Here is a 26,119-nt window from a genome sequence, read left to right as displayed (position 1 = left end):
GCAGAATGTATACGCGAATGGGTCTGGGAACGTAAACCTCACGTGAATTAAGGGCTTACCTGTATATATATATATATATATATATATATATATATATATATACATATATATATATATATATATATATATATATATATATATATATATATATATATATATATATATATATATATATATATATATAGATATATACAGTATACAGATTATATATATGTATATATAAAATACATCATCAGATTGAGGGGGTTAAACTGGAACTAAGATCTGCAAGAACCTTGGCTTTCTGAGAGAACTGGTATTGCTGCATCAACAAACTCCTCTTCTGACATTATGGTGGATTTTGCATTCGGATCCTCTCCACTTTTATGTTTTTTCTTCTTCTTGCGCCCGGTGCTACCTGTCATGCTACTTTCAAGTCCCTCCTCCTGTACACTGGTGCCTGGTGTCATCCCAAGGTCTTTCTCTGTCTGTGGAGGAGAAAACAGCTTCATAATGGATATCAACATGCTGGTAACATCAAGAGTTGTATTCTATGTAACACCAGAGATTTCATAACATCTATTCCTTAGCAATTTATTATGCACATTATATCTCATTATCCTTTTGCATGTTACTTATGTAAAATACAGTTTGTCAGTATCATATTATAAACAGCCTACAAGTGAATATCAAAGCATAATATCCAAAATAAATTACTAAGGAAAAGATCCCAAAAAGTCTCCCATGTCACTTAGAATATGGCTATAAATCATTTACTCTGACATACATTCTCTAAGATGAATAAAACTGTAATAACCATTAACTCTTTGGCCACGACCTAGCATTGCTCTGTCATTCTCCTGGATGCGGCCTAAGTCCCTTAAAAGTAAAAGTGCTAATTATAACTTTGCTGCTACTTTTCTAATAGGAAATAACCATGAAGTTTCTATTTCTTAATCTGATGATGCTAAAAAATGTCCCTTTCTAAGAGAAAATTGTCATTTTCTGAGAAAAAAGACCAAAATAATATTTGCTATTGTCTAGTTTTGCATCAACAGTGACCTGCATTGTTCACACTTTGCTAAAATACATTTCAGAAACATGATCATCCCTGAGAACCAACATACCTTTCACAAGAGTTCATATTTCATTGTGCAGCAGAACCCATTATGAGGTACAGTAAAACCTCACTACAACAGACTGCAATAGACCAGAATTCGCTTTTATCGGAGTCGAAGAGCCAACCAGACTAAATTCTTATGTATCAGGAAAACTCTGATAAAGCTACAAGTGGTCTGGACTACCTGACCTCAGTCCAGAGTGGCCATACTGTCTGCGTGGCTTGTGTGTTCATACACTGGTTGGTGGTGGGCTGGCAGTATCACTATTCCCCCCTCCCCCCCAGCCTTAGTCTGACCCACATCATTTCCCTGGAAGCCCCTGACATACCGTTTGAGGGTGACAAGTGATTGGTGAAATATACAAAGTGAACACCTTTACTTTGTAAGACAGTAAATAATAAGGTGTAATAAGGGTACAGTACAGTATTTGAAAAGTATTTGTGACAATAAAGGCTGTATTATCTAAATGCTAAAACCTTAGAAAAGTGGTCTACATTAATATTAACATTAATTTAAATTCAAGACACCAAGCCTTAACCACACGGTACATGGCAAGCAAAGTACAAGGTACACCTCCAGGTCCCGTCCATGATTCAGCTCCTGCCAGTGAAGACAATCTGGAGGATGATTCACTGTTCCTTGACAATGACCCTGAAGATAAAGGGGTTATAATGTTGATGGATTTGCTCAGAAGGATCCTTCACCGGGTGCCAGATGATGATAAACACTTGGCAAGGTGGGGGAAGAGTTGGGTGAGCAAAGTGAGTTGGAATGGTTTTGTAAGATAACAATTTTTTTTATTACTTATGAGTTTCATTGTCCATGCCTTGCTTAAATTTATGCAATAAATGATGATGCAATAATTATTTATAGTGGCATTTGAAAAAAATAAGAGGTAAATGGGATACTGCCACAAGAAGGAACTGGTGGGATGAAGGAAGATGGTGGCCATGAAAGTATCTTCCTGTGTGTGTTACATTTTTTTTTTTTTTTTTTTTTTAATGCGAGGAAGAAGGAACCAAAGGCCATGGCCCGCAGTAACAGCTCCCTCCAAGAGAAAAACAAAATACAATAGAGAGCCAAATTCAAGATCCGATCATTTTGAGATGCCTGGACACACTGCGTTTGAAAGACTGGAGATCATAGGCAGCTGACCTGTTGCATAAATGAAAGACTGGGAGTAACAGTTAACTCTTGCATTAGAGAGTTGGACAGAAAAGGGATGAGAGTTTGCTGCCAGACGGGTGCTACGCGCCCGTCGTAGAGGTGGAGGAATGCAAGCAGACAGTTCAGAGGAGCAGTGACCATTAAAGTAGCGATAGAAAAGAGATAAAGATGCAACAGTGCGGCGAAGAGACAGAGGTTGAAGGGAGTCAGTAAGAGGAGGAGAGTTAATGAGACGAAAAGCCTTTGGTACAATATGGCCTTTATTGAGTCTAAACCTTGCTAAAATTATATGTGTTGTGCAACAGACTGCTTATTGTACTATATGAGAGAATAACTTGGACTAAGGGGTAAATATGAGTGGATACTGCCGCGAGTCAGAAGCAACACTGCTATTTACATGTAAACAAATATTGCAACTTCGACAATAATCAGGTTCGGCATGGTACGGCCGGAATAAGGCAAACGCTAAACTCGGGTACCCACCATTTGATTATTGTTGTGAATGTATAATACAGTACAGTACTGCAATGACAGTGAAAACACTTGGTAACGACACAGTGAAAAGCTGTTGGTAGGATCTGGACTAATGTTTGATAAATTGGAAAAAGTCTGGGTTAGCAGGGGGAAGTCCAGATGTCGCTTTTATTGGAGTTACCCATTTTTTGGAATGGCTTGGGTCCCAATTAGTCCATTGTAGTGAGGTATTACCATATATATCTGTCATAGTACTAGCCATCATTTGGGTTCATCTTGGGTAAAACAAACAAAACACGATAATCAGTCTGTTTTATTTTATTATTCAAGCTTAGTTACTCTTTCCTACATCAGATGGCAGAATATCCTTTGTTGGCGCACAGCTCAAATTTGAGGGAATGCAGTATGGTAGAGTTTTTTGTTGGCTGTGGACTATAGTCGCCTGATGCATCATGAAGAATAATTAGTAGGGTGACCACAGTCACCTAATGCGGCTAGATGGTTGATACATCAAACCAATCATAATCATCATCCCAACCCTAAATCCTTCATAAAAGGTAGGAAGAGGAAGGATCCAGAAATCAAAGAGAAAGAAGCTATTAAAGTGTGAAATGAACCACATGATTATTCATGTCCTATACCTCATTTACCTTCAATATATGTGTACAGTACCTTGTCTTACACCTTTTGTGATAAGTTCATGGGACTTATCACTTGATGACTGTTCTAAATCCCACTCAGTCTCTCTAATCCCAGATGTTACAAGGCACTGTACCTGTATTTATATAGATCATATGTGTTGCTCCTGCATTTTTCACACCAACAGTTTTTGCCACACTATTAAATTACTGCAGATCAATTCTTAAACAGCTATTGATGTTACTCCTGCCTCACTTGTAACAAGTTAGGTACTGTACACTGATCCATTGGTTATCATGCACTTGGCTGTAGCAGTTTTCATTATCATTCCAAGATGAAAACCTGCAATCCTGCTGTTACTGAGTATTTTGTGGCTCTTAGAAAAAAAAAAAAATCCTGCAACTGAGCGTAGACCACTTTTGCTGACAATGAAGTGCAGTGTCAGTGGTTTCTGATGGCTTTGAGGGTTTCAAAGATGAGGCTCTACTCAGGAGTCAATCCCAGGTGGTGGAGACCACTAATTCTCCACCTCTTAGCCTCAGAAGCTCTTACCTCAAGCCCATCCCAGGTCTCTCTGTGGTATGTGTTTCTTCCTCAGAGTACCCTTTTCATCACTTCCTATGAATCTAACCATGCCTTTTTAAGTTTCTGATACTAACCATGACAGTATGTATGTATACAGAGGGTTTTGGGGGTGTGCAGAGAAGGAATGCAGTGCCATAAGACGTGACGTTCGCACAGGTGAAGAGCGCTGTGATGCAGTTGAATAATGGGAAAGCAGCTGGGGGTGACGACATGTATGCAAAGATGACAAAGTGTAGTGGACAGAGCGGAACGAAGTGATTGTGGAGATATGTAAGAAGTAGCACGGATGAGTGAAACTGTGACAGGAGAGTGGAAAAAGGCTGTGATTGTAACCCTGTACAAAAATAAAGGTGAGTGACGTGTGCAAGAATTGTCGTGGCATAAATTTATTGAATGTGGTAGGGAAGGTATATGGAAAAATTATTTCAGAGAGAGTAAAAGACACATCAGAAGTCCTAGTGAGTGATGAACAGGGTGGCTTTAGGAGTGGCAGAGGATGTGTGGATCAAATATTTGCAGTGAGATAGTGGAGAAGGCTTGTGAGAAAGACCATAAGGTGTTTATGGTATTCATGGATCTAGAAAAAGCATACAACAAAGTGGACAGAGAAGGCTTGTGGAAGGTTTTACGCAGGTATGGTGTAGATGGTAAGCTGCTAGGTGCCATGAAGAGTTTTTATGATGGTAGTGATGCATGTGTAAGAGTTAATCGGCATCTAAGTGAATGGTTCACGATTGAGGTGGACATGCCATAAGGCTGTGTCCCCATGGTTGTTCAATATATATACAGTATATGGATGGGATGATGAGAGAAATAAGAACACGAGTAATGGAGAGGGGGATGGCGTTGGTAATGAATGGCGATGGATGGAATATCTCAAATTTGTTGTATGCTGATGATGCAGTTCTACTTCCAAATACTGGACAAGAACCTGGTAAACTAGTGTAATTTTGCTGATGTCTGTGGGTGTCATGCCTTGAGAATAAATGCTGAAAAGAGTCAAGTGATGGTTACTAGGAGAGAAGGTGACTCCCTGTGCAATATTACAGTGAATGGTGAGAGACTGGAATTGGTGAGGGAGTTCAAATACCTGCACACAGTGATAGAGGTATTACCATATACAAACAAGGAAGGAAAGTAGCTGGTGCAATGAAGGCCCTGATAAAAAACAGAGGCTTGAGTGTTGCAGCTGCATCAGGGTTACATGAAGGAGTGTTAGTGCCAACTCTAACATTATGGATGTGAGACTATGGTGTGGCATGAAAATGAAAAGTCAAGAGTGAGAGCAGTGGAGATGGGACTGCGGAATGTGCGTGGAGTACAGAGCGTGGATAGGATATGAAATAATGCAATTTGTGAATGATGCGCAGTGAGGAAGTTTGTGGACACCAGAATTGAAGACAGTGTACTGAGATGGTATGATCATGTGGAGAGACTGGATAATAAGAGTGGTGAAACAGGTATATCTAAGCAAATTTGATAGAGGGAGAAGGCAAAGTAGGCAAAGGAGAAGGTGGAGAGATATGGTGGATGAGTGTATGAGGAAGAGAGGTTTGGAAGTTCATTAAGCTAGAGAACTGACAGAGATCTAGCTGGCTGGATGAATATTTCGAGGAGAAGTGCATAATCAGGGATTTGGCATCCTTTTTTTAATGTGACAGCGTCCGCATTGACTCTATCGGATAAGTTTATGTGAAGCTACAGAACATGATGAATGTTTTTGGTGTAACCGATACAGCCAGGATTCCGGGGGCTTGAATAATGAGTGAATGGAAGTGTGGCCCATTGTGTGTCTGCCTTCCTCTCTTCCTTTTACTCCCACCTTTCCTGTCACTTTTTACTACTCTTCTTTCCTTTTCAGGTACCTTTACATTGACAAACCAATGGTTTCCTGTAAACCACGAAACCATTTACAATGCTGGGGGGTAACCACATAACCAATCCATACGTTCCCTATGTGTCAACAAGTGGGTTGGCGGACAGTTAGTACCCCTTCCCGTAAAACACCTAACTCTGAGTCAAATGGCCACCCTTTGTGGGATTATGGCATCTGGCTATAAACAGACTGATAGACTGACATGGCACTGTAAATGATTTCATGGATTACAAGAAATCATGTTGTCGTCACTCTGTTCAAAATCACCTGTGCGATGTACTACTCCATGCGAGTTTATGATGGGTGGCCCCACTTACCACTGGGCTCTTTCACATACCTGTGAAACTGAATGGAAGAGAAAAGTTTTCCCCAAAATACAATTATTCCGCTGCACAAAGGAAAAGGGGAAAAAGAAGCGTGTGGTAATCACATGGGGCATCTGTCTTAAGAGTGTAATAGGAAAAGTATATGGCAGGATACTTATTGATAGAGTTAGGGAAATAACAGAGGAATTAGTTGGAGAACAGGAAGGTTCTAGGAAGAGAAGAGGTTGTGTAGATGATATTTATTCTTAAATCTTTAGTGGAAAAGTTTCTAGAGAGGGGAAAGAAGTTGCATGCAGCCTTCAAGGATTTGGAAAAAGCATATGACAGGGTGGACATACATGGAATGTGAAAAAATATTGAGAATGCATTGTGTAAATGGGAAATTGCTGAATGCTGGGAAGAGTATGCATGAGGGTGCTAAGGCTGCAGTATGTGTGGATAGTGAAGAGTGAATTTTTCTATGCGAATGTTGGACTGAAACAGGGTTGTGCAATGCTCCATGGCTGTTAAATCTGTATACGGATGAGGTTATAAAGAGAGATACAAGGCAGGGCAGTGGATGTTGGAGCAACCTTAATGAGAGAGGGCAGCATTTGGAAACATCCAGTACTGGTGTTTGCAAATGATACTGTACTGTTAAGTGAAGATGAAGGGGAACTGCAAGGCTTGGCAAATGAGTCTGGGAGAGTGAGCAGGAAAAGGAATCTACAGGCGAAAGCAAAGTTATAGTCTTCGAGAGAAATGAAGTCAATGAATGTACAGTGAGGTTGAATGTTGAGGAAATGGAAAATGTGAGTGTATTTAAGTACTTGGGTGGTGTTATGAGTAAGGATGGAAGTTTGGAGGGTGAAGTGCTTGAAAAGGTACACCATGGAAGAAAGGTTGGTTTTTTTAAAGCAGTGACAAGAAACAGGAAAGTGAGCAACGAAGTCAAAGTCGCTGCATGACAGCATTGTGATACCAACTCTAACGTATGGAAATGAAGCTTGGATCTTGTTGGAAGGAGACAAATCAAAAGTGAGAGCAGTGGAAACGAGTTATTTGAGAGGAGGATGTGGAGTTACATGAAGAGACAAACCAACAAATGAGGAAGTGAAGGAATGTTGTGGTGTGAATGAGGATGTGATAGCGTCAAGAGAAGTACACTGAGGTGGTGTGGCCAAGTGGAGAGGACGGAAAGTGAGTGACTAACAAGGAGACTGAATGTAAGTCAGGTGTAGGGGGGGGGAGAGGGAAGGGGAGGCCAAGGATGAGATGGAGGGATGGAGTGGAGAGGTATATGAGAGAGGGGGATGTGAGCTGGGAGCAGGGAAGTGAAATGGAGGAGGACAGGGTGACATGGAGGTGATTTGTTTGTGGCCACCTCTTACAGGATTAAGGTGTCTGGCAATTGATAGACAGATACAGCTACCGCAAACTGACTTAGGACTTTCCCCCACAAGGTATTACAAACCAGAGAAATAATAGTATATCACAATGTTTGTTCATGAAATGTCATATTAATATGAAATCATGTTTCCCTTGTTTTTCAGGACCAGTTGGATGCGTTTTGGCAGGGAATCACTTACATCTCTAAAGTAATTTAAGGACATTTCTTTCCACCAAACATCTTTAAGTTCTTTCTCAAGGTTGTCCAGATTGGGTGTCTTCTCTGCCATGATTTTCTTCGTCTTTACCCAGCAGTTTTCTATCGGATTTAGATCCGGACTATTGCCAGGCCAATTGAGGACCTCAATCCGATTATCCTAAAGCCATTTTGTCACCTTTCTTGACTTGTGACATGAAGCTGAATTGAGCAAGAAAAAGTCGAACCCATGAATAGCGAAAAAGTTTAACAAATGATCTTCCAGAACCTGAATGTACCGCCCATCATTCATTATCACATTCTTAGGAAGAAAGTAAAGGCCTCCCCTTCCCATTTCACCTGAGAAACACACCCATACCATTACTGACTGTGGGTGCTAAACCCCTAAAGTACGCAATTTGCTCAGCAGGTCTGTCCCTCCAGCCGCAAAACAGGGTCGATTTTTCGTCTTTCACCGAGGTCAAAATTTTTCTTCCACATTTCAAGAGACTGAATTTACACACCTGAAAATGTATGTTTCAGCCACAGTGATCAAATAGTTATCGCACAATCACCCGTCAAAATGCAAAAAAGTTACCAATCCCCCATGGGCAAAAACAGAAAATGTACAGAAAATGCATTATTTACTGTAAATAATTATATATACATAACTAATGTCAATGTGAAGTGTTCCCTAGGCATGAAATGTCAGTCTGGTATACGCCCATAGCAAAAAAACAAACCAGGCGAAAAGTGGAGGTGGAGTGTGTGTGGCAGGAGGGGGGAGGAGGATGGAGGGATAGGGGAGCAGGGATAGGGGAGGAGGGAGAGGGGAGAAGGGTTGCTATGCACACACTGCTGTAGGGGGTATGTTGTGGTACGGTTGGTTGGGAGGGGACAACATGGAGATGATGCAATGGGGCTGAGGGAGGTAAAATGACAGTTGTGGGGGGGGGGGTTACATCTCCCCCACCTAAGGGGGCCATCATGCCATACCACCCCAGACACTCTAGCCCTCATTGGTCTGATCCCATATATGTCACCAAAGGGGCGGAGTTACCCTCCCCCAGTTTTTTGTGTGTCTTTAACGATCGTGCGGGATAGGCTGGTGTGTCAAATTACACAAATGCACGATTGTGTGGCATAGGTCTTTAGGGGTTTACAGTCGGCACCGTGTAAGCAGGGTCACATTGACTACAGGAGGCAGGGCGATGAACCTTGGCAGAACGAACCTGGAAAACTTGAATTGTGCTTTCATTGGAAAACATAACTTTTCTCCACTCATCCAATGTCCAGTGTGCATATTTCTTGGCAAAATGAATGCGCTGCTTCTTCATGTGGTCAATGAAAAGCAGTTTCTTGGCTGCACTGCGGCTTGGCAAACCCAGCTCCTTCTGCAAGCAGTGTTCGATAGTTTGAATTGAGAGGTCTTGTAACAGCTGGGGATGCATTCTCTTCAATTCTGCTGCTGTCAGTCGAGGATTCTTGATTACTTCCCTCTCCAGAAGCATATCTGTACCTCTGGAAGTCGTCCTCTTCTTTCCACCGCCATGCTTGTGCTCTGGTATGACATCAGGTGGCAGGCCGAGCACTGCAGCAAGAATCTTCATGACGGCCGACTTTGCACGTCCAGTATGTTCACAAATCGTGTTGATAGGGACATCATCCTGCCTCCAAGCAATGATACAGACCCTCTCATCCCTTGAGCAGTACTTTCCAGGCATGACAACTCAACTCTAGGAAAATAACAGGGCAAACAGCAATGCATAAGAAAAAAGAGGGAGGTGCAAGCTCGGAGTGACGGGAACATATATTCCCACTCTCGGTTCTAGGCAAGCACTGACGTGCTGAGTGTTTCACCACCTTCCGCCAACACCAGAGGAGGTGCCAGTTACTTCTTACCCCAAAAATTCACCTGTTAGAGGAGGAAACACAATGCAAAGTCAGACAACTTTCCTATAGCAATTCTGTGTGTAGGTCCTAAGTCAATTTGCGGTGGGTGTAGATGGACAATTTTCCTCTCTCTAATCTCCTCCTCAATAAAGAAAAGTTCAAGGATGTTTGAAATGTAAGTGCTGGATGGTTTTGGTTGCATCACCCCACAACCAATATAAATGGGGCTGGGGGTGGACACTACGACCTGACTGCAAAAGATGTATACAGTATAAAGAATGTACAGGCATACCCTGGTTTAACCATGTAATTGGTTAGGTAAAACCCCATCGTTAGGCGGGGTATCGTATACTGGGGTACTTTTAACATGTAAAGCAATGTGGAGCATTTACCAGCCTTGGGTTTCTCCCCAAACCAAGCCCAAAACCCACCCAAATGAGCCCAAAAACAAGTTTAAAGCCAATCTAAATGGCCTAACAGCTGTCAAGGAAGCTAACCTAAGCCTAACACCTGTAAATAACTCATTAAAACCAAAAAATAAAATCTGAAAATCATCAAATATAAGTCTGGAAAAAAATCAAGCTTTGTAAACTGTACCCAAAATGACAATGTTCACCCACCTATGGCTAAAATACATTAAGTCTAAAAACAGTTTATAAATCAACCTAAACACACAATTATAGACTAAAATATCATCAAAATCAGAAAATAAAATAAAAACCCATCGTGAAACTGGGGTTTGGCCATCGTCAGGCGGGGTATGGTGGTATCTCTACCCCCATCGTTAAGCCGGGGTATCGCATCCAGGGTATCGTATTTAGAGGTATTACTGTACTGCATATAATAAACTGACTAGATAAGAAATATATCCTAACTAGAATGACGTACTTTACTGTACCAGAATATCTGACCAGAAAATATGTGATGATTTGAATGGGCGGCAACAAGGAGGAATACCTGGCTGCTAAGCATAGGGCTAGAAGAGAGGTATACAAGGTGAAGTCTGAGTCACAGAAACTTTTACCTGATAACCTAAATCATGTGGAATGGAAGAATATGATATCTACGGTGGCAAAGCAGGTAAAGAGGGATAGTTGGGATATAGGTGAGCAGTGTGTAAAGAATGATGAAGGAAGGGCAGTGGTGAACAGTGGGGATATTAAAGATGCATGGAGAGAGCATTATAGCTGGTTGATGAATGAAGAGTCTGATTAGGACAGGGAAGGTTTGTAGCCAGCTGATCCAGTGCTTGGCCCTAGGCCTTTGATGCTGCTACTGTGAGTGAGGCAATAGGCAGGATGCAGGTGGGGAAAGCAGCACGTGTGCCTGGGTTGACTGCTGAAATGTTGAAGGCCTCAGGAGATATAAGAGTGAGGTTAGTCACTGATCTGATAAATCTGATTATATATGAATGTGTTAGCCCAGACGATTGGCTGAAGAATGTAACTGTAAACGTGTACAAGGGGAAGGGTGATGCCCTGGAAAGAGGAAATTACAGAGGTATGAAGCTTTTGGATCAAATAATGAAGGTAATAGAGAGAGTTCTAAAGATATGAGTAGAGAAAGAGTGAATACTGATGAGATGCAGTTTGGGTTTATGCCACGCAGGGGGACCACTGATGCCATATTCATCATTCGACAGCTTCAGGAAAAATATATAGGAAAGAAAAGGGAACTGTACTTTGTTACTGTTGATTTGGAGAAGGCCTTTAACAAAGTCCCTAGAGAGGTGATGAAGTGGGTAATGAGAAAGCTTGGGAGGGAGGAGTGGCTGGTTAGGGTGGTTACAGCCATGTATGTGGGTGCTCGCACCCAAGTAAAAGTGAATGGAGATTTGTGTGATAAGCTTTCCATGAATGTTGGTGTGCATCAGGGGTCAGTTTTGAGTCCCTTGTTGTTTAACATGGTACATGAAGCCCTCTCATGTGAATTCAGAAATGGACTCCTGTGGGAGATGTATGTTAATGATCTGGTGTTGCTTGCAGAGAATGAAAGTGAGGCGGAGGAAACATTTAGGAAGTGGAGAAATGGTATGGGGCACAAGGGCTTATGGATAAATGCAGAAAAAACAAAAGTGATGATATCTAGGGTTGTTGGTAGTACTCAGAGAAGAAGGAGACTGGACACATGCAATTTGCCATAAGGGGGTGGGAAGTACTGTAATTTCATCTTGTGCAGTGTTTGTGATAAGTAGGTGTATAAGAGATATCGTGGTATTAGAGGTAGACTGCGTGATAATGCTGATTTTATGTGTGTGGCATGTCGGGGAGAGCAGGTGGAGACTGTCAGGTGTGAGAGGATTGAACTTGCTGGCGAGTCTCTTGAGCGTGTGGAAGAGTTTTGTTATTTGGGGGACATGCTATGTGCTGGAGGTGGGGCTGGAGCTAGCTCTGTGGCTAGGGTGAGAGGTGGTTGCAGGAAGTTCAGGGAGCTGTTGCCTCTCCTGATATTGAGAGGGCTCTCCCAATATGCTAAGGGGTCTTTGTACGCAGCATGTGTTAGGAGTGCAATACTGTATGGTAGTGAGACCTGGGCAGTAAAGGAAGAGAATATTTGCAGGCTCAAATGTACAGAAATGACAATGATTAGGTGGATGTGAAGTGCACCTCTACATGGAAGGCCTGGGGGGGCTGGATTTACGATGGATGAGTTGAGAGGTTGTATGGGACTGGAATGTATTTGTTTTGTGATCAAGAGAAGTAGACTGAGGTGGTCTGGGCATGTGGAGAGGATGCAGGATGATAACTGGATGCAGAAAGTGAGAAATGTTAATACTGGGGGTGGGGTTGCGTGGGGTAGACCGAAAAAGACATGGGACAACGTCATTAAGTGTGACCTCAAGGTTACGGGACTGAACAGGGAGGCTGCCATGGAGCGAGTAGCATGGAGAGCCGCCATTAGGTGACCAAGGCCGATGCATGCAAGCATGCTGGAGCCTTCAAAAAACAAAAACGAAACGAATTTGAATGGACATGACCAGTAATCTGAAAAGATCCAGTATGGCAAAAATTAAGTGAATAATCCAACTAAATTAGTCTTTCTCTGGATTTCCCCACCTTACATAATCCTGCACAAAATAAAAGGGCTGTTACAATAGATATGAAAAATTATGGGTTGGAAATACCAGTATGCTTGTAGTCTAGTGGTTTGAGGGATCAATTGAACAGTCATACATAAGGCACACATATTTGCACAGTATTAGGTTTGAATCTCCAAGAGATGGCTGGAGGCTTTTTGACCTTATAATGCCTCTAAGGGTGTAGGCCAGTCACCTACCCAAAAATGTTCTGAATTGCATCAGCCTAACCTCATCTCGCAGGAGGTAACATGGGACTGGATGTTACCATTTTATGGCCTTTACTGTAATGATGTAATTTAATATTTCATTCCTGCTATATCCACATGAATTTACTGTATTTAGGTAAGGGGAAACTTTCTGAACTGGAGGGGTTACAATCTTAATGAACCACTTCACTCCAGATCCTTTCTCAGTTACATATAATCATCCTCTGATATGAAGGATAAGAAAATACATCCTCAGACTTGTTCATATATACAGTATATATATATATATATATACATTTATTATGAAAAAAAAATTGGTGGTAGGTGGGGGCGCTCACCTCAGGTGTTTGCCCTTTTCTCTTTTTCTTCCATCCTCTTCTGTCTTTCATTCTTTCTTCTTCCTTCTGCCTGTGGGTGACTACACTGAGTGACAAGCCAAATGGTTTCCTGTACACCAGGAAACTATTTACTACGCTGGGTGGTAACCATTTAACCAAATTACGGCGCCTGACGGTTTAGTGGGCAATTAAGGGGCTCCAATTGGATTAAGCCTGTGTAGGTTTATATCCAAGAGATGGTTTGGGCTTATTGCTCATGTAATGCCATTCAGGGATGAATGAGGCTGCTCACTCTCATCTTAAATGTCAGGACCAACTTGCCTAGCCCCGGGCTTCTATGCTTCTCTTGGGGCAACATAGGATTGGATGATAGATGGATGGATTAACCCCTAAACCGCGGGGTTGTTTTGGCTCTACTTGCATGTCCCGCTAGGATATTCGCGCTCCGACAGACTTTCTAAAAATATTTGCCAAAAATCAGTTATTAGTCCTAGAATATTATACTTACATATACATATGGCACATACCTTCAGCTTTCTCCTGGGATGTTTGTTGAGCCTTCGTCGAGTCCCGTACCGTAGGACTTGTGGAGACTTCTGAAGTTGGGTAACAAAGTCTCCATTTTACACTTCCCAATACCCCGTAATATGGTTACCACTGCCTGATATAACTACAAACACTATTCTATGAATTTCACGTAGTTTGGAAAAAAAAAACTCTGAGAAAGCAATGTAAATTACGAGCGCATACGAGCTTTCCCCCCATGCTGGTTCCTCGATGGTATTCTGAGGCGGAGCTGTCATTTATTATTTATAAACACACTCACACTTTAAATTCCTAGTACTTTATTACACTTATTCATATATACAATATTTATCTATAAGTTTCTTTCGGTACTAGTAGTTTATTTTCACTCCAGCCATGGGAAGTTGTTGAATGCTGTGAAGAGTATGCATGATGGTGCTAAGGCTCCAGTGCGTGTGGATGGTGAACTAAGTGAATTTTTCTCTTTGAAGGTTGGGTTGAAACAGGGATGTGTCATGTCTCCATGGTTGTTCAATCCGTTCATGGATGGGGTAATAAAAGAGGTACAAGGTATGGTAGTGGATGTTGGAGTGGCCCTGGTGAGAGAGGATAGTGTTTGGAAACTCCCTGTACTGTTGTTTGCAGATGATACTGTGTTGTTGAGTGAAGACGAAGGGGAGCTGCAAGGCTTGGTGGATGAGTTTGGGAGAGTGTGTAAGAAACAGAATCTAAAGGTGAATGTAGGGAAGAGTAAAGTGATGGTCTTTGAGAGAGGTGAAGTCAGTGAATGTACAGCGAGGTTGGATGGTGAGGAATTGGAAAATGTGAGTACGTTTAAGTACTTGGGTTGGGTAGTGTGATGAGCAAGGATGGAGGTTTGGAGGGTGAAGTGCTTGAAAGGGTACAGCAGGGAAGAAAGGTTGCTGGTTCTTTGAAAGCAGTGATAAGAAACAGGGAAGTGAGCATGGAGGTGAAAAAGTTACTACATGACAGTATTGTGATACCAACTCTAACGTATGGAAGTGAAGCTTGGACGTTGTTGGAAGGACACAAGTCAAGAGTGACAGCAGTGGAAATGAGTTATTCAAGAGGAGCCTGTGGAGTCACATGGAGACACAGGCTGACGAATGAGGATATAAAGGAGCATTGTGGTGTGGATGTGGATATGATAGGAAGCATTATGAGGAACACACTGAGGTGGTTTGGCCATGTGGAGAGGATGGAGGGTGAGAGGCTGACAAAGAGAATGTATGTGAGTGAGGTGGAGGGGGGTAGAGGGAGGGGGAAGCCAAGGATGAGATGGAGGGATGGGGTGGAGAGGTATATGAGAGAGGAGGGTTTGAGTTGGGAGCAGGGCAGTGAAATGGCGGGGGACAGGGCGACATGGAGGCAATTTGTTTGTGGCCACCCCAAACGGGATTGAGGTGTCTGGCAATAGATAGATAGAGATAGCATTCACTTTCTTGTCCTGTATACTAGCGCTGAGAGCGAATCTGTCACTGTCACTTTCATAACTCAGTGTATTCCTACATGCTAGAGTGAAACTTTCACTTTCATTACTCCTAGTATATATACTCGTATTCTTATATTACTTTACTACTCATTTACATTTCTATTTACATTCTCTATTTTATTTACATTATTTATTTTTTTATTTTATTTACACTATGTTATGCACTGTCACTTGCAGTAACTTATAAAACTGTTTTCCTCTGTTCACTTATACAGTATTTACATTCATTGCTTTCACTTGCTGTTTACACATTATTTACATTTCCACTTGCACTGTTTTAGAGTCACCAGAAAGATCGTAGTCACTGTCCATCATTTTCATTGATAAATTAGCCAGTTCACATTCCACAGCAGTCACTTAGCTCTTTACCCCTTTCCATACGAGGTTTAGTAGGAGTAGAGGTTACAGGGCCCTTTACATGGGGCTAAAAAGCGGCAGAATTGGACAGGCGCGAATCCGACATGGTTTCTCCTTGAAAGAGGACAGTAAACTGAATGTTGTTGCCTAGGGGCAGTGAAGGGCTGCCAATGTCAGCATGGTGACAGCTGCTAATATATACGCCATGAAATGATTGGCAGGAAATCTAGACAATACATAATAAATTAGGTAGTTCCAGGTGAATGTAAATATCACTTAGGCTTCTCCCTTCCTTTCTTATATGTATTTTTATTATGAGAACAGGTCATACGGCATATTTCAAGGGGAAATAAACAGGGAAAATTAGCAAACGAGTGCATGTGAGGTGTTGCCAGGTGATAATTAGCCCATTCCAGATGTATGGCAGTATCAATTACCTTTTCTCTTTCTTTTATATATTATTTTGTATAAGAATAGGGCAAAAGGCACATTTCAATGGATAAAATGAGTGGAAAAATCCGTCCAGCATTTGTGTAGCACAGCGCAGCTGGTCAGGCGGGAGGAGAGGGTAATGGAGGGGAGGTAAGGATGGGGGGAGTCAAGGACAGGAGAAAAATGGCTAAATTGTCAACAGTGAATGGGAGTACAGGTGACATTAGCAGAACTGAGTGTAGCTGGACACTGGTAGTACTGATAGATGATACAAGCCACCACTTGAAAGCCCGGGCAAATTCAAAATAACACAGAATCACAAAAGTAACGCCCCGCGGTATGATCCCTTGCTCCCAAGCATCACGAAAGTGACGCCCCGTAGTATGATCCCTTGCTCCCGAGCATCACGAAAGTGACGCCCTGCGGTTAAGGGGTTGAAAAAAAAAAAAAAAAATTATCTAGGAGATATAACAGTCCAATAAGAGTGAGAGTCTTGCATACATCTGGTCCAAAAGAGGTGGCTGGAGGTTTTGTAATGCCATCAAAGGAAGCAGGCTTCCCCTTAAGTGTACTGGACCATGAAGGCCTAGTCTTGGGACATCTATAAAGAGGCTAGGCCTAAATGAGACTGCATGCTAGCTATTCTATAAATTGGGGACTTAATATATGCTGAGTATCATATTGTTCAGTTCTCCCTCTACCATGTTATTCTCTTTTCTTGCTTTCAGGACCTTTCCTCACCCAAATTTTTACTGGGAAAAAAAGCACGATGCCAGTGCTGCTGCTGATGGCGATGATAACTTCCCGTACTGACCTGACTGGTGGGATGAGGGATAAATGAAGGTGTGTGTGTGATGGGTCCTGGTGGAGGAGGGGCAACAGACGCACATGACTGCGATGCACCAGTGTAAGTGTAGCTGCTGATATCACTGGGCAGCTTCCCTGGGTATCCCTCCATCACCACACATATGTAGCTCACTTCATGACACCATCACAATCTCAAACAATTTTGAGCCCTTTGACTGCTATGGTTACTCTCTGCAAAACAAAATTATTTGCTATTAGTACAAGGTAGGGCAGTGGATGTGGGGGTGGCCCTAATGAATGAGGGTGAGATTTGGAAGCTTCCGGTGTTGCTGTTTGCTGATGATACAGTATTGTTGAGTGAAGATGAATGGGAGTTGCAAGGTTTGGTGAATGAATTTGGGACAGTGTGTAGGAGGAGGAAGCTGAAAGTTAATGTAAACAAAAGTAAAGTTATGGTGTTTGAGAGGAATGAAGTCACAGAGTGTGCAGTGAGGTTGGATGGTGAGGATATGGAGAATGTGAGTGCATTCAAGTACTTGGGTAGTGTGATGAGTAAGGATGGAACTTTGGGGGATGAAGTACGTGAAAGGGTACAGCAGGGAAGGAAGGTTGTTGGCACACTGAAAGCAGTGATGAGAAATAGGGAGGTGAGTATGGAAGTTAAGAAGTCACTGCATGATGGTATTGTGATCCCTACCCTGACGTATGGAAGCGAGGCGTGGACCTTGCAACAGGGGAACAAGTCAAGAGTGAGAGCAGTGGAAATGAGTTACTTGAGAGGAGCATGTGGAGTGACATGGAGGGACAGGTTGACGAATGAAGAAGTGAAGGAACGTTGTGGGGTAGATGTGGATGTGGTTGAAAAGATTAGGAGAAATACACTGAGGTGGTTTGGACATGTGGAGAGGATGGAGAATGAAAGACTGACTAAGAGGGAGTATGTAGGTGAGGTGGAGGGAGGGAGAGGGAGGGGTAGACCGAGGATGAGGTGGAGGGATGGAGTTGAGAGGTATATGAGGGAGGGGGGGGTGAGTTGGGGGGAGGGGAGTCAAATGGTGGGTGACAGAGTGACTTGGAGGCGTTTTGTCTGCGGCCACCCTTTGCGGGATTAGGGCGTCGGGCTATAGATAGATAGATAGATAGATAGTATGAATAACATTTATGAGTCCATAACATACCTACTCTAGACGGTTTTGAACGCTTTCACTGTGATGAAACTTCTTTGCCAAACAAACCTTTTTTTTATAACATGACATCAAAAGTGAGTCCATGAGTTATTAGAGGCATTTTCATTACCTGTAGTAGCATTTTTGCTAATTTCTCTGCCAGGATAACTCTCTGGGGGAGAAAAAAAAAAAAAAATCCAAAGTTATCATGAATACTGATAGTGTACAGTACCTAATAAAGTCCATAAGCCATAGAGTTTGTAATCCTTTTAGCTTTTAAGAGTACAGTACTTGCTTATGAAAAACATCATCTAAAATCAACATGAAAGAAGTACAATCCCTATTAATAATTCTTTAACATTTCTAGGTTTTATAATATATATATATATATATATATATATATATATATATATATATATATATATATATATACATATATATATATACATATATATATATATATATATATATATATATATATATATATATATATGTATGTACATATCTATCTATCTATTGCCAGATGCCTTAATCTCATACGAGGTGGCCAAAAACAAATTGCCTCCACGTCGCCCTGTCCCCCGCCATTTCACTGCCCTACTTCCAACTCACACCCTCCCCTCTCATATACCTCTCCACTCCATCCCTCCATCTCATCCTCGGCCTCCCCCTCCCTCTCCCCCCCTCCACCTCACTCACATACACTCTCCTTGTCAGTCTCTCACCCTCCATCCTCTCCACATGGCCAAACCACCTCAGTGTGTTCCTCCTAACGCTTCCTATCACATCCACATCCACACCACAATGCTCCTTTATATCCTCATTTGTCAGCCTGTCTCTCCATGTGACTCCACAGGCTCCTCTCAAATAACTCATTTCCACTGCACTCACTCTTGACTTCTGTCCCTTCAACAAGGTTCAAGCTTCACTTCCATACGTTACAGTTGGTATAACAATACTGTCATGTAGTAACTTTTTCACGTCCATGCTCACTTCCCTGTTTCTTATCACTGCTTTCAACAAATATATATATATAATATATATATATATATATATATATAAAAATATATACAGTATAGTCAAACCCCCCCTGGGGTAGGGTTCTTTTTCAAGAATACTCCCCCAGTATCCCTGCTTGTCGTACGAGGCGACTAAATGGGTTGCCGGAGGGTTAGTGCCCCACCCCGGAAAACAACTAACTAAAAAGACGAACAAGAGGCCTTGGACATGGACAGAACTAAAGATGATGACCAAGGACCGGACAAAGGACATGGTAATAGCAACATGGAATGTAAGAGGTGCGAATGATGAGGTGAAAGAGAGAGAGATTGTCCAGGTGCTTGACGGTGCGAAAGTTGATGTATGTGGAGTAACTGAAACTAAATGAAGAGGTGAGAGTGTGAGAGAATGGGAGTATGGATGGAGTATGTGTGCAGGAGTATGTGAGAATGAGAGGGCAAAAGAAGGAGTGTGTATAGTTGTGGGTAAAAGATGGAAGAAGAACACAAGAGAGTATGGATCAGTTGGGTCAAGGATTGTGAGGGTAAGATTGAAAGTTGGAATACAAATGTGGGAGATTGTATGCGTGTATGTGCCAACACAAGATCGTGCAAGCAGAGTGAGAGAAGAGTTCTGGACAAATGTGGAAGTGTGCATGGAAAAGTTTGGAAGGAATGAGAGAGTGTTTTTGATCAGTGATATGAATGGTAAAGTAGGGAATGTGAAGGTGGATGGAATAGTTGGTGAGTGGGGTGTGCCTGCTGAGATAGATGAGAATGGCAGTGCGTTAGTGGACATTTGTGCTGGGAGAAGGCTGGTGATAGCCAATACCCTCTTCAGGCACAAAATGATCTACAGGTATAAATGGCGAGTGATGAGAAGGGTGGGTGGTGAACTGAATGAAAGGAAGGCAATGACTGATTATGTGTGTGTGGCTGAAAGGATGCGAAGATGTGTAATGGATGTACGAGCTTATAAAGGTTGGGGGAGTGGACTTTCTGACCACTACTTGGTGGTGGCCAGAATAAAGATCCAAATAAGATGGAGAAATAGAAGAAAGGAAGGATGGGAAGAAGGAGTATTTGCAGGAGAGTGGAAAGGTTACAAGAGGATGAGAAAAAGGCAGAATATAAGAGAGAAGTGGAGGAACGATTGGGCAAATATGAGTTGGAGCAGATGGGGGACATGGAAGGTGTGTGCAAGATATTCACATAGAAAATATGTGCAGCATGTGATGTGGTGTGTGGGATGAAGAGAAGACGGAGGGGGGTGCAAGGAACATCATGGTGGAATGAATGGTGAGACAGGCTGTGGCACAAAAGAAGAAAGCATACAATGAATGGATGAGAAATAGGGGCGTGAAAGAAGTTGTGAGGTGGAAGAGAGAGTTATATGTAGAAAGAAAGAGAGAGGTGAAAAGATTAGTAAGGGAGAGTAAGAAGAGAGTGGATGAGGAATTTGGAAGGAATTTGAGTGCAAAGTGGAGGGGCTGTAAGAAAATGTTCTGGAAAGAGGTGAAGAGAGTAAGACAGGGTGGAAGTGAAGTTAGCAGGGGAGTGAAAGATAAAAATGGTAGATTACTAGTGGAGAAGGGAGAAAAATGAGCAGATGGAGAGAACACTTTAACCCTTTAAACACGGATCGTCGCATTTGCGACGCTCGGCAAAAAGGACATAACGGAGGATCGTCACATTTGCGATTCTAGTAAATTTTGAATAACCGGGGGCAAGCAGGCTCCAGCTGGTATTGTCTATCAGTACCACCACCCTTTAGCTACAATTAGCATACTTTACCTTTGTACTACTGACCTCCGTTGTTGCCAAGTATCGCGTTTTTTCCCCCCTCCCCCCCCACCACGGCCCGGCCAGCCTGGCTGTGATACATGGCAGTGCTCTGAGTGCTCAGAACTGTAAATCTGCGCTCTCCTCTCACAAGCAGTTTATGCTAATAGGAAACGCTTGTTTCCCCAGTTGTAACACTAACTTTTTTTCGCACGGTTTGCCCGTTTAGCGTCAGTTTGCCACAGGCTTTCAAAGTGACATTATGGCGAGTTCTAGCTCTTCTGAGTCAGTGCAAGCGGCTGACAGGAACGAGAATAAAGTGACGGGCGTAAGGCAGAATAAAAAGCGCGCTGCGGTGATCTTTTGGGAAGTAATATGATTGAAAATAACGTAGTATACATGTTTTTAGCTGTGAAAATGGAAATGTTTGTTGAGTGACGGGAAGACCGCAGCCGCGCTGCATGTCGCCCGTATGCTCCGTTGATTTTAGCCTTATTTTCAGTGCTTATTGTACAAATACGGATTCCAAACCACCTTTACGTTGTAGTATAAAGTTTACTGTGATAGAATGAGGCTGTGGTAGAGGGGAAACCGGGTTGCTGGAGGTGTGAAAGTGAAGATTTGGTTACCCAACTTTGCAAGTCTCCACAAGTTCTTGGGTAGTCCATGAAGGCTCAACACCTATCTCTGGAGAAAGTTGAATGTAAGTACTATCTGCCATACCAAGTATAATGTTCTAGGGTTAATCTCTGATTTTTGGCTAATATTTCCCTACAGGTACTCAGACCGCGATACAACCCTGCCATTCGGGGGGGGTTGACTGTTCACGGCCGCGTTTAAGGGGTTAAGGGATTGTTGAACATAGAGGATGGAAGTAATACAAGTATAAGTGGCTGGGAAATGGCTGGGAGAAGAAGGGAGGTGAGAAGACAGGATGAAATCAGTAGGATACAAGTTGTGGAAGCAATTAATAAAGTTAAATTGGGGAAAGCCCAAGGAATTGATGAAGTGTGTGGTGAAATGCTGAAGCATGGGGGAGAGATAGTAGTAGAATGGATGTGGAAGTTGTGTAGATAGGCCTGAGAGGAAGGTAGAGTCCCAGAGGATTGGAAGTTAGGTATAATTATTCTCTTGTACAAAGGAAAAGGGGAAAAAGAAGTGCGTGGTAACCATAGGGGCATTTGTCTTCTTAGTATAACGGGAAAAGTGTATGGTAGGATACTTACTGACAGAGTTAGAGAAAGAACAGAGGAATTAGTTGCAGAAGAACAGGGAGGTTTTAGGAAGGGATGAGGTTGTGATCAGATATTCATTCTTAGATCTTTAGTGGAAAAGTTTCTAGAGAAGGGAAAGAAGTTGTATGCGGACTTGGATTTGGAGAAAGCATATGACAGGGTTGATAGACAAAGGATTGTGGAAAGTATTAAGAATATATGGAGTAGATGGGAAGTTGTTGAATGCTGTGAACAGTATGTATGATGGTGCTAAGGCTGAAGTGCATGTGGATGGTGAACTGAGTGAATTTTTCTCTTTGAAGGTTGGGTTGAAACAGGGATGTGTCATGTCTCCATGGTTGTTCAATCTGTACATGGATGGGGTACTAAAACAGGTACAAGGTAGGGTAGTGGATGTTGGAGTGGCCCTGGTGGGAGAGGGTGGAGTTTGGAAACTACCTGTACTGTTGTTTGCAGATGATACTGTGTTGTTCAGTGAAGATGAAGGGGAGCTGCAAGGATTGGTGGATGAGTTTGGGAGTGTGTAAGAAACGGAATCTAAAGGTGAATGTAGGGAAGAGTAAAGTGATGGTCTTTGAGAGAGGTGAAGTCAGTGACTGTACAGCGAAGTTGGATGGTGAGGAATTGGAAAATGTAAGTACGTTTAAGTACTTGGGTAGTGTGATGAGTAAGGATGGAGGTTTGGAGGGTGAAGTGCTTGAAAGGGTACAGCAGGGAAGAAAGGTTGCTGGTTCCTTGAAAGCAGTTATAAGAAACAGGGAAGTGAGCATGGAAGTGAAAAAGTTACTACATGACAGTATTGTGATACCAACTTTAACATACGGAAGTGAAGTGTGGACGTTGTTGGAAGGACACAAGTCAAGAGTGAGAGCAGTGGAAATGAGTTATTTAAGAGAAGCCTGTGGAGTCACATGGAGAGATAGGCTGACAAATGAGGATATAAAGGAGCATTGTGGTGTGGATGTGGATGTGATAGGAAGCATTAGGAGGAATACACTGAGGTGGTTTGGCCATGTGGAGAGGATGGAGGGTGGACTGACGAAGAGAGTGTATGTGAGTGAGGTGGAGGGGGGTAGAGGGAGGGGGGAGGCCGAGGATGAGATGGAGGGATGGGGTGGAGAGGTATATGAGAGAGGGGGGGGTGAGTTGGGAGCAGGGCAGTGAAATGGCAGGGGACAGGGTGATGTGGAGGCGATTTGTTTGTGGCCACCCTGAAAAGGATTGAGGCGTCTGGCAATAGACAGATAGATAAACAGATAGTCAAACTATAGTATCGGTCCCACAGAAAACTCGAACTTATTCTACCTATCAGCCTATGCATCTCATTCTGCTGTACTCACCAGGATGTGTCAATGCTCTCGGAAATGAACGGTTTACGAGATTACTGATTTTTTCCTTCAGTACAGAAAGAGCCTGAACCATCCCGCCGTGCAGCCATGTTTACCAACAGTAGGAGCAGCAGTCCCTCTTACATTGTTGTCAGTTTTTATTTCATAAATTTTAAACCATTATATATGCATTTTATGATGTTTTACACCAACTTGACAGCGTTGGAATCATGTGACTTATGAAAGCCAATCACAGCTATCCCTCCCTCTTCATCAACCAATCACATTTAATTTCTTTCCACCAATGAGTGAAGTTTCCCGCACTTTGCCATGTTCAAAAGTCAGTCCCGCCATGTCTCTCCCGTGTAATGGGTGTGCTCTGAAGCCTTGGGAGAGTTTTGAGGCTTTTTACTAAGAACTTGAGGCTTCTGTCGATCTTCTGCGTAGGCACGGCGTCCTTCCAAGTCAGGTGGAGTGTCCTCACTGTCTCGTACGACTTCAGTTGCGACAAGAAGAGCATCTTTGGATTTGCCGCCAGTGGAGTCTGACCCACCATTTCCACAGTAAGGTAAGTTAGACCTTGTTAGGGGGGGTTTAGGTTAGGTTAGGTTGGTTAGGTTAGGTTAGGTTAGGTTGATTAAGTTAGGTTAGGTTAGGTTGATTAGGTTAGGTTAGGATTATTTTATTTACTTCAAAACCTGTCATCTTTCCAGGGCTTCAGTATTGAAACAACATCCAACCTGGGTGTTTCCAATGGTTTGTGGTGTGATTATTGATGATTTTGACTTAAATTTCTGTCAGAAACCAGTAGTTTCTGTGATGACAAAAAATGGGTCATCTCAGAAACTATTGATTTCCGATAGAAATGAAGGTCAAATTCAAACGAATCACACCAAAAACCATTGGCAACACCCAAGTTGGACGAAAAAATCGTTGTGGGACTGATACCACAAACTGACCATATATATGTACCGTATATATATATATATATAATATATACATACCATCTATCTATCTATCTATTGCCAGACACCTCGATCCCGTTCGGGGTGGCCACAAACAAATCGGCTCCATGTCTCCCTGTCCCCCGCCATTTCACTGCCCCGCTCCCCACTCACACCCCCCTCTCTCATATACCTCTCCACCCCATCCCTCCATCTCATCCTCGGTCTCCCCCTCCCTCTTCCCCCCTCCACCTCACTCACATACACTCTCTTTGTCAGTCTTTCACCCTCCATCCTCTCCACATGGCCAAACCACCTCAGTGTATTCCTCCTAACGTTTCCTATCACATCCACATCCACACCACAACGCTCCTTTATATCCTCATTTGTCAGCCTGTCTCTCCATGTGACTCCACAGGCTCCTCTTAAATAACTCATTTCCACCGCTCACTCTTGACTTGTGTCCTTCCAGCAACGTCCAAGCTTCACTTCCATACGTTAGAGTTGGTATCACAATATTGTCATGTAGTAACTTTTTCACTTCCCTGCTTCTTATCACTGCTTTCAAGGAACCAGCAACCTTTCTTCCCTGCTGTACCCTTTCACGCACTTCACCCTCCAAACCTCCATCCTTACTCATCACACTACCCAAGTACTTAAACGTACTCACATTTTCCAATTCCTCACCATCCAACCTCGCTGTACATTCACTGACTTCACCTCTCTCAAAGACCATCACTTTACTCTTCCCTACATTCACCTTTAGATTCCGTTTCTTACACACCATACATATGGTACATATACACAAAAATATATGTATAGTAGTTTGTAATTCTGATTATGGTATCTGGAGTAACAATGCCCCAATGCATTGGGCTAGATATCAATTACTTTTGTCTAGAAAGGAGCCCTAAAGAACGTAATCTAACTTACCTCAATATACATTCGGGTAAAACCTTACTCATCCAAACTCACAAAGGCAGTGTTGTTTTACATAATTACCCAGGTTACTTACATCTAGGCAAGACAATACATATAAAAATACAAAATAAAGGTACAAAGATAAAACAGAATTCTGTGAAATCTGCATGAATTATTGCATGACGTTTGACCCACTGATGGAGGGGACGTCATTTTAAAGTAAATTCTTGCCATCTTCTGACACTTTAACGAAGCTGAGGATTAACTAGTGGTGTTTTATATGGCCATTATAAACCCCTTCAATAGGACAGGCTTCGTAACGTTCAGTATGATCGTCGGCTGCGGCAGGAATAAAGGATGTCACCAAGCTCAAGTGGAGTACAAGTGGGTGTAACTTCCCAGGCGCACCAACCCTCATTTCTCATTTGTCATACACTGCTTTAACCGCACAAATCACGCCCATTTCCAGTTATTCACTTCCCGGGCAGAAATGGCCTTACCAAGTAAAGAAGGGTCGCTGGATTTTCGGGTTTAATATATTGGAGTGGACGGGCCAGTGCCAAACATCCTGGGATCATGACGTGCTTAGATGCGGGTTATGAAACGGTCATCAATTCATAATCCATTCTGGCTCAGTATTTTCACCATACAGAATACCATATGATTATAAAACCTACATATATTTATGAGCTATTGTGATTGGTCAATTTTGACACTGTCTAAGTTTAATAAAGATAATTATCACTAGGTTTCGCGAGGTGTATTTATAACCACCTTGTTTTGGGTGTGAAAGTGTCTAAGATGGCGCCCGTGTCAGGTATAATTTCGTTGCAAAAAGATAAATAAGATATACATAGGACCACA

General features: G+C 42.5%; 1 protein-coding gene across 1 annotated transcript in view; it reads right to left on the bottom strand.

Moving 5' to 3' along the window:
- Window positions 1–25,843, bottom strand: part of LOC145417889 (uncharacterized) — a 42,258-nt gene extending 16,415 nt beyond the window's left edge. The window contains exons 1-3 of the mRNA XM_080286503.1: window positions 25,756–25,843; window positions 16,889–17,112; window positions 275–467 (exon numbers count right to left, since the gene is read on the bottom strand). Coding sequence (XP_080142629.1) covers window positions 275–467; window positions 16,889–17,032 — 337 coding nt within the window. The 5' untranslated portion in view covers window positions 17,033–17,112; window positions 25,756–25,843. The remainder of the gene's footprint in view (window positions 1–274; window positions 468–16,888; window positions 17,113–25,755) is intronic.
- Window positions 25,844–26,119: the final 276 nt, after the last annotated feature.

Source organism: Coenobita brevimanus, chromosome 111 (assembly GCF_032717465.1).
Source record: "Coenobita brevimanus isolate Jiangsu-jjx chromosome 111, ASM3271746v2, whole genome shotgun sequence".
NCBI classification, from domain to species: domain Eukaryota; kingdom Metazoa; phylum Arthropoda; class Malacostraca; order Decapoda; family Coenobitidae; genus Coenobita; species Coenobita brevimanus.
This window is presented reverse-complemented; position numbering and strand designations above follow the sequence as displayed.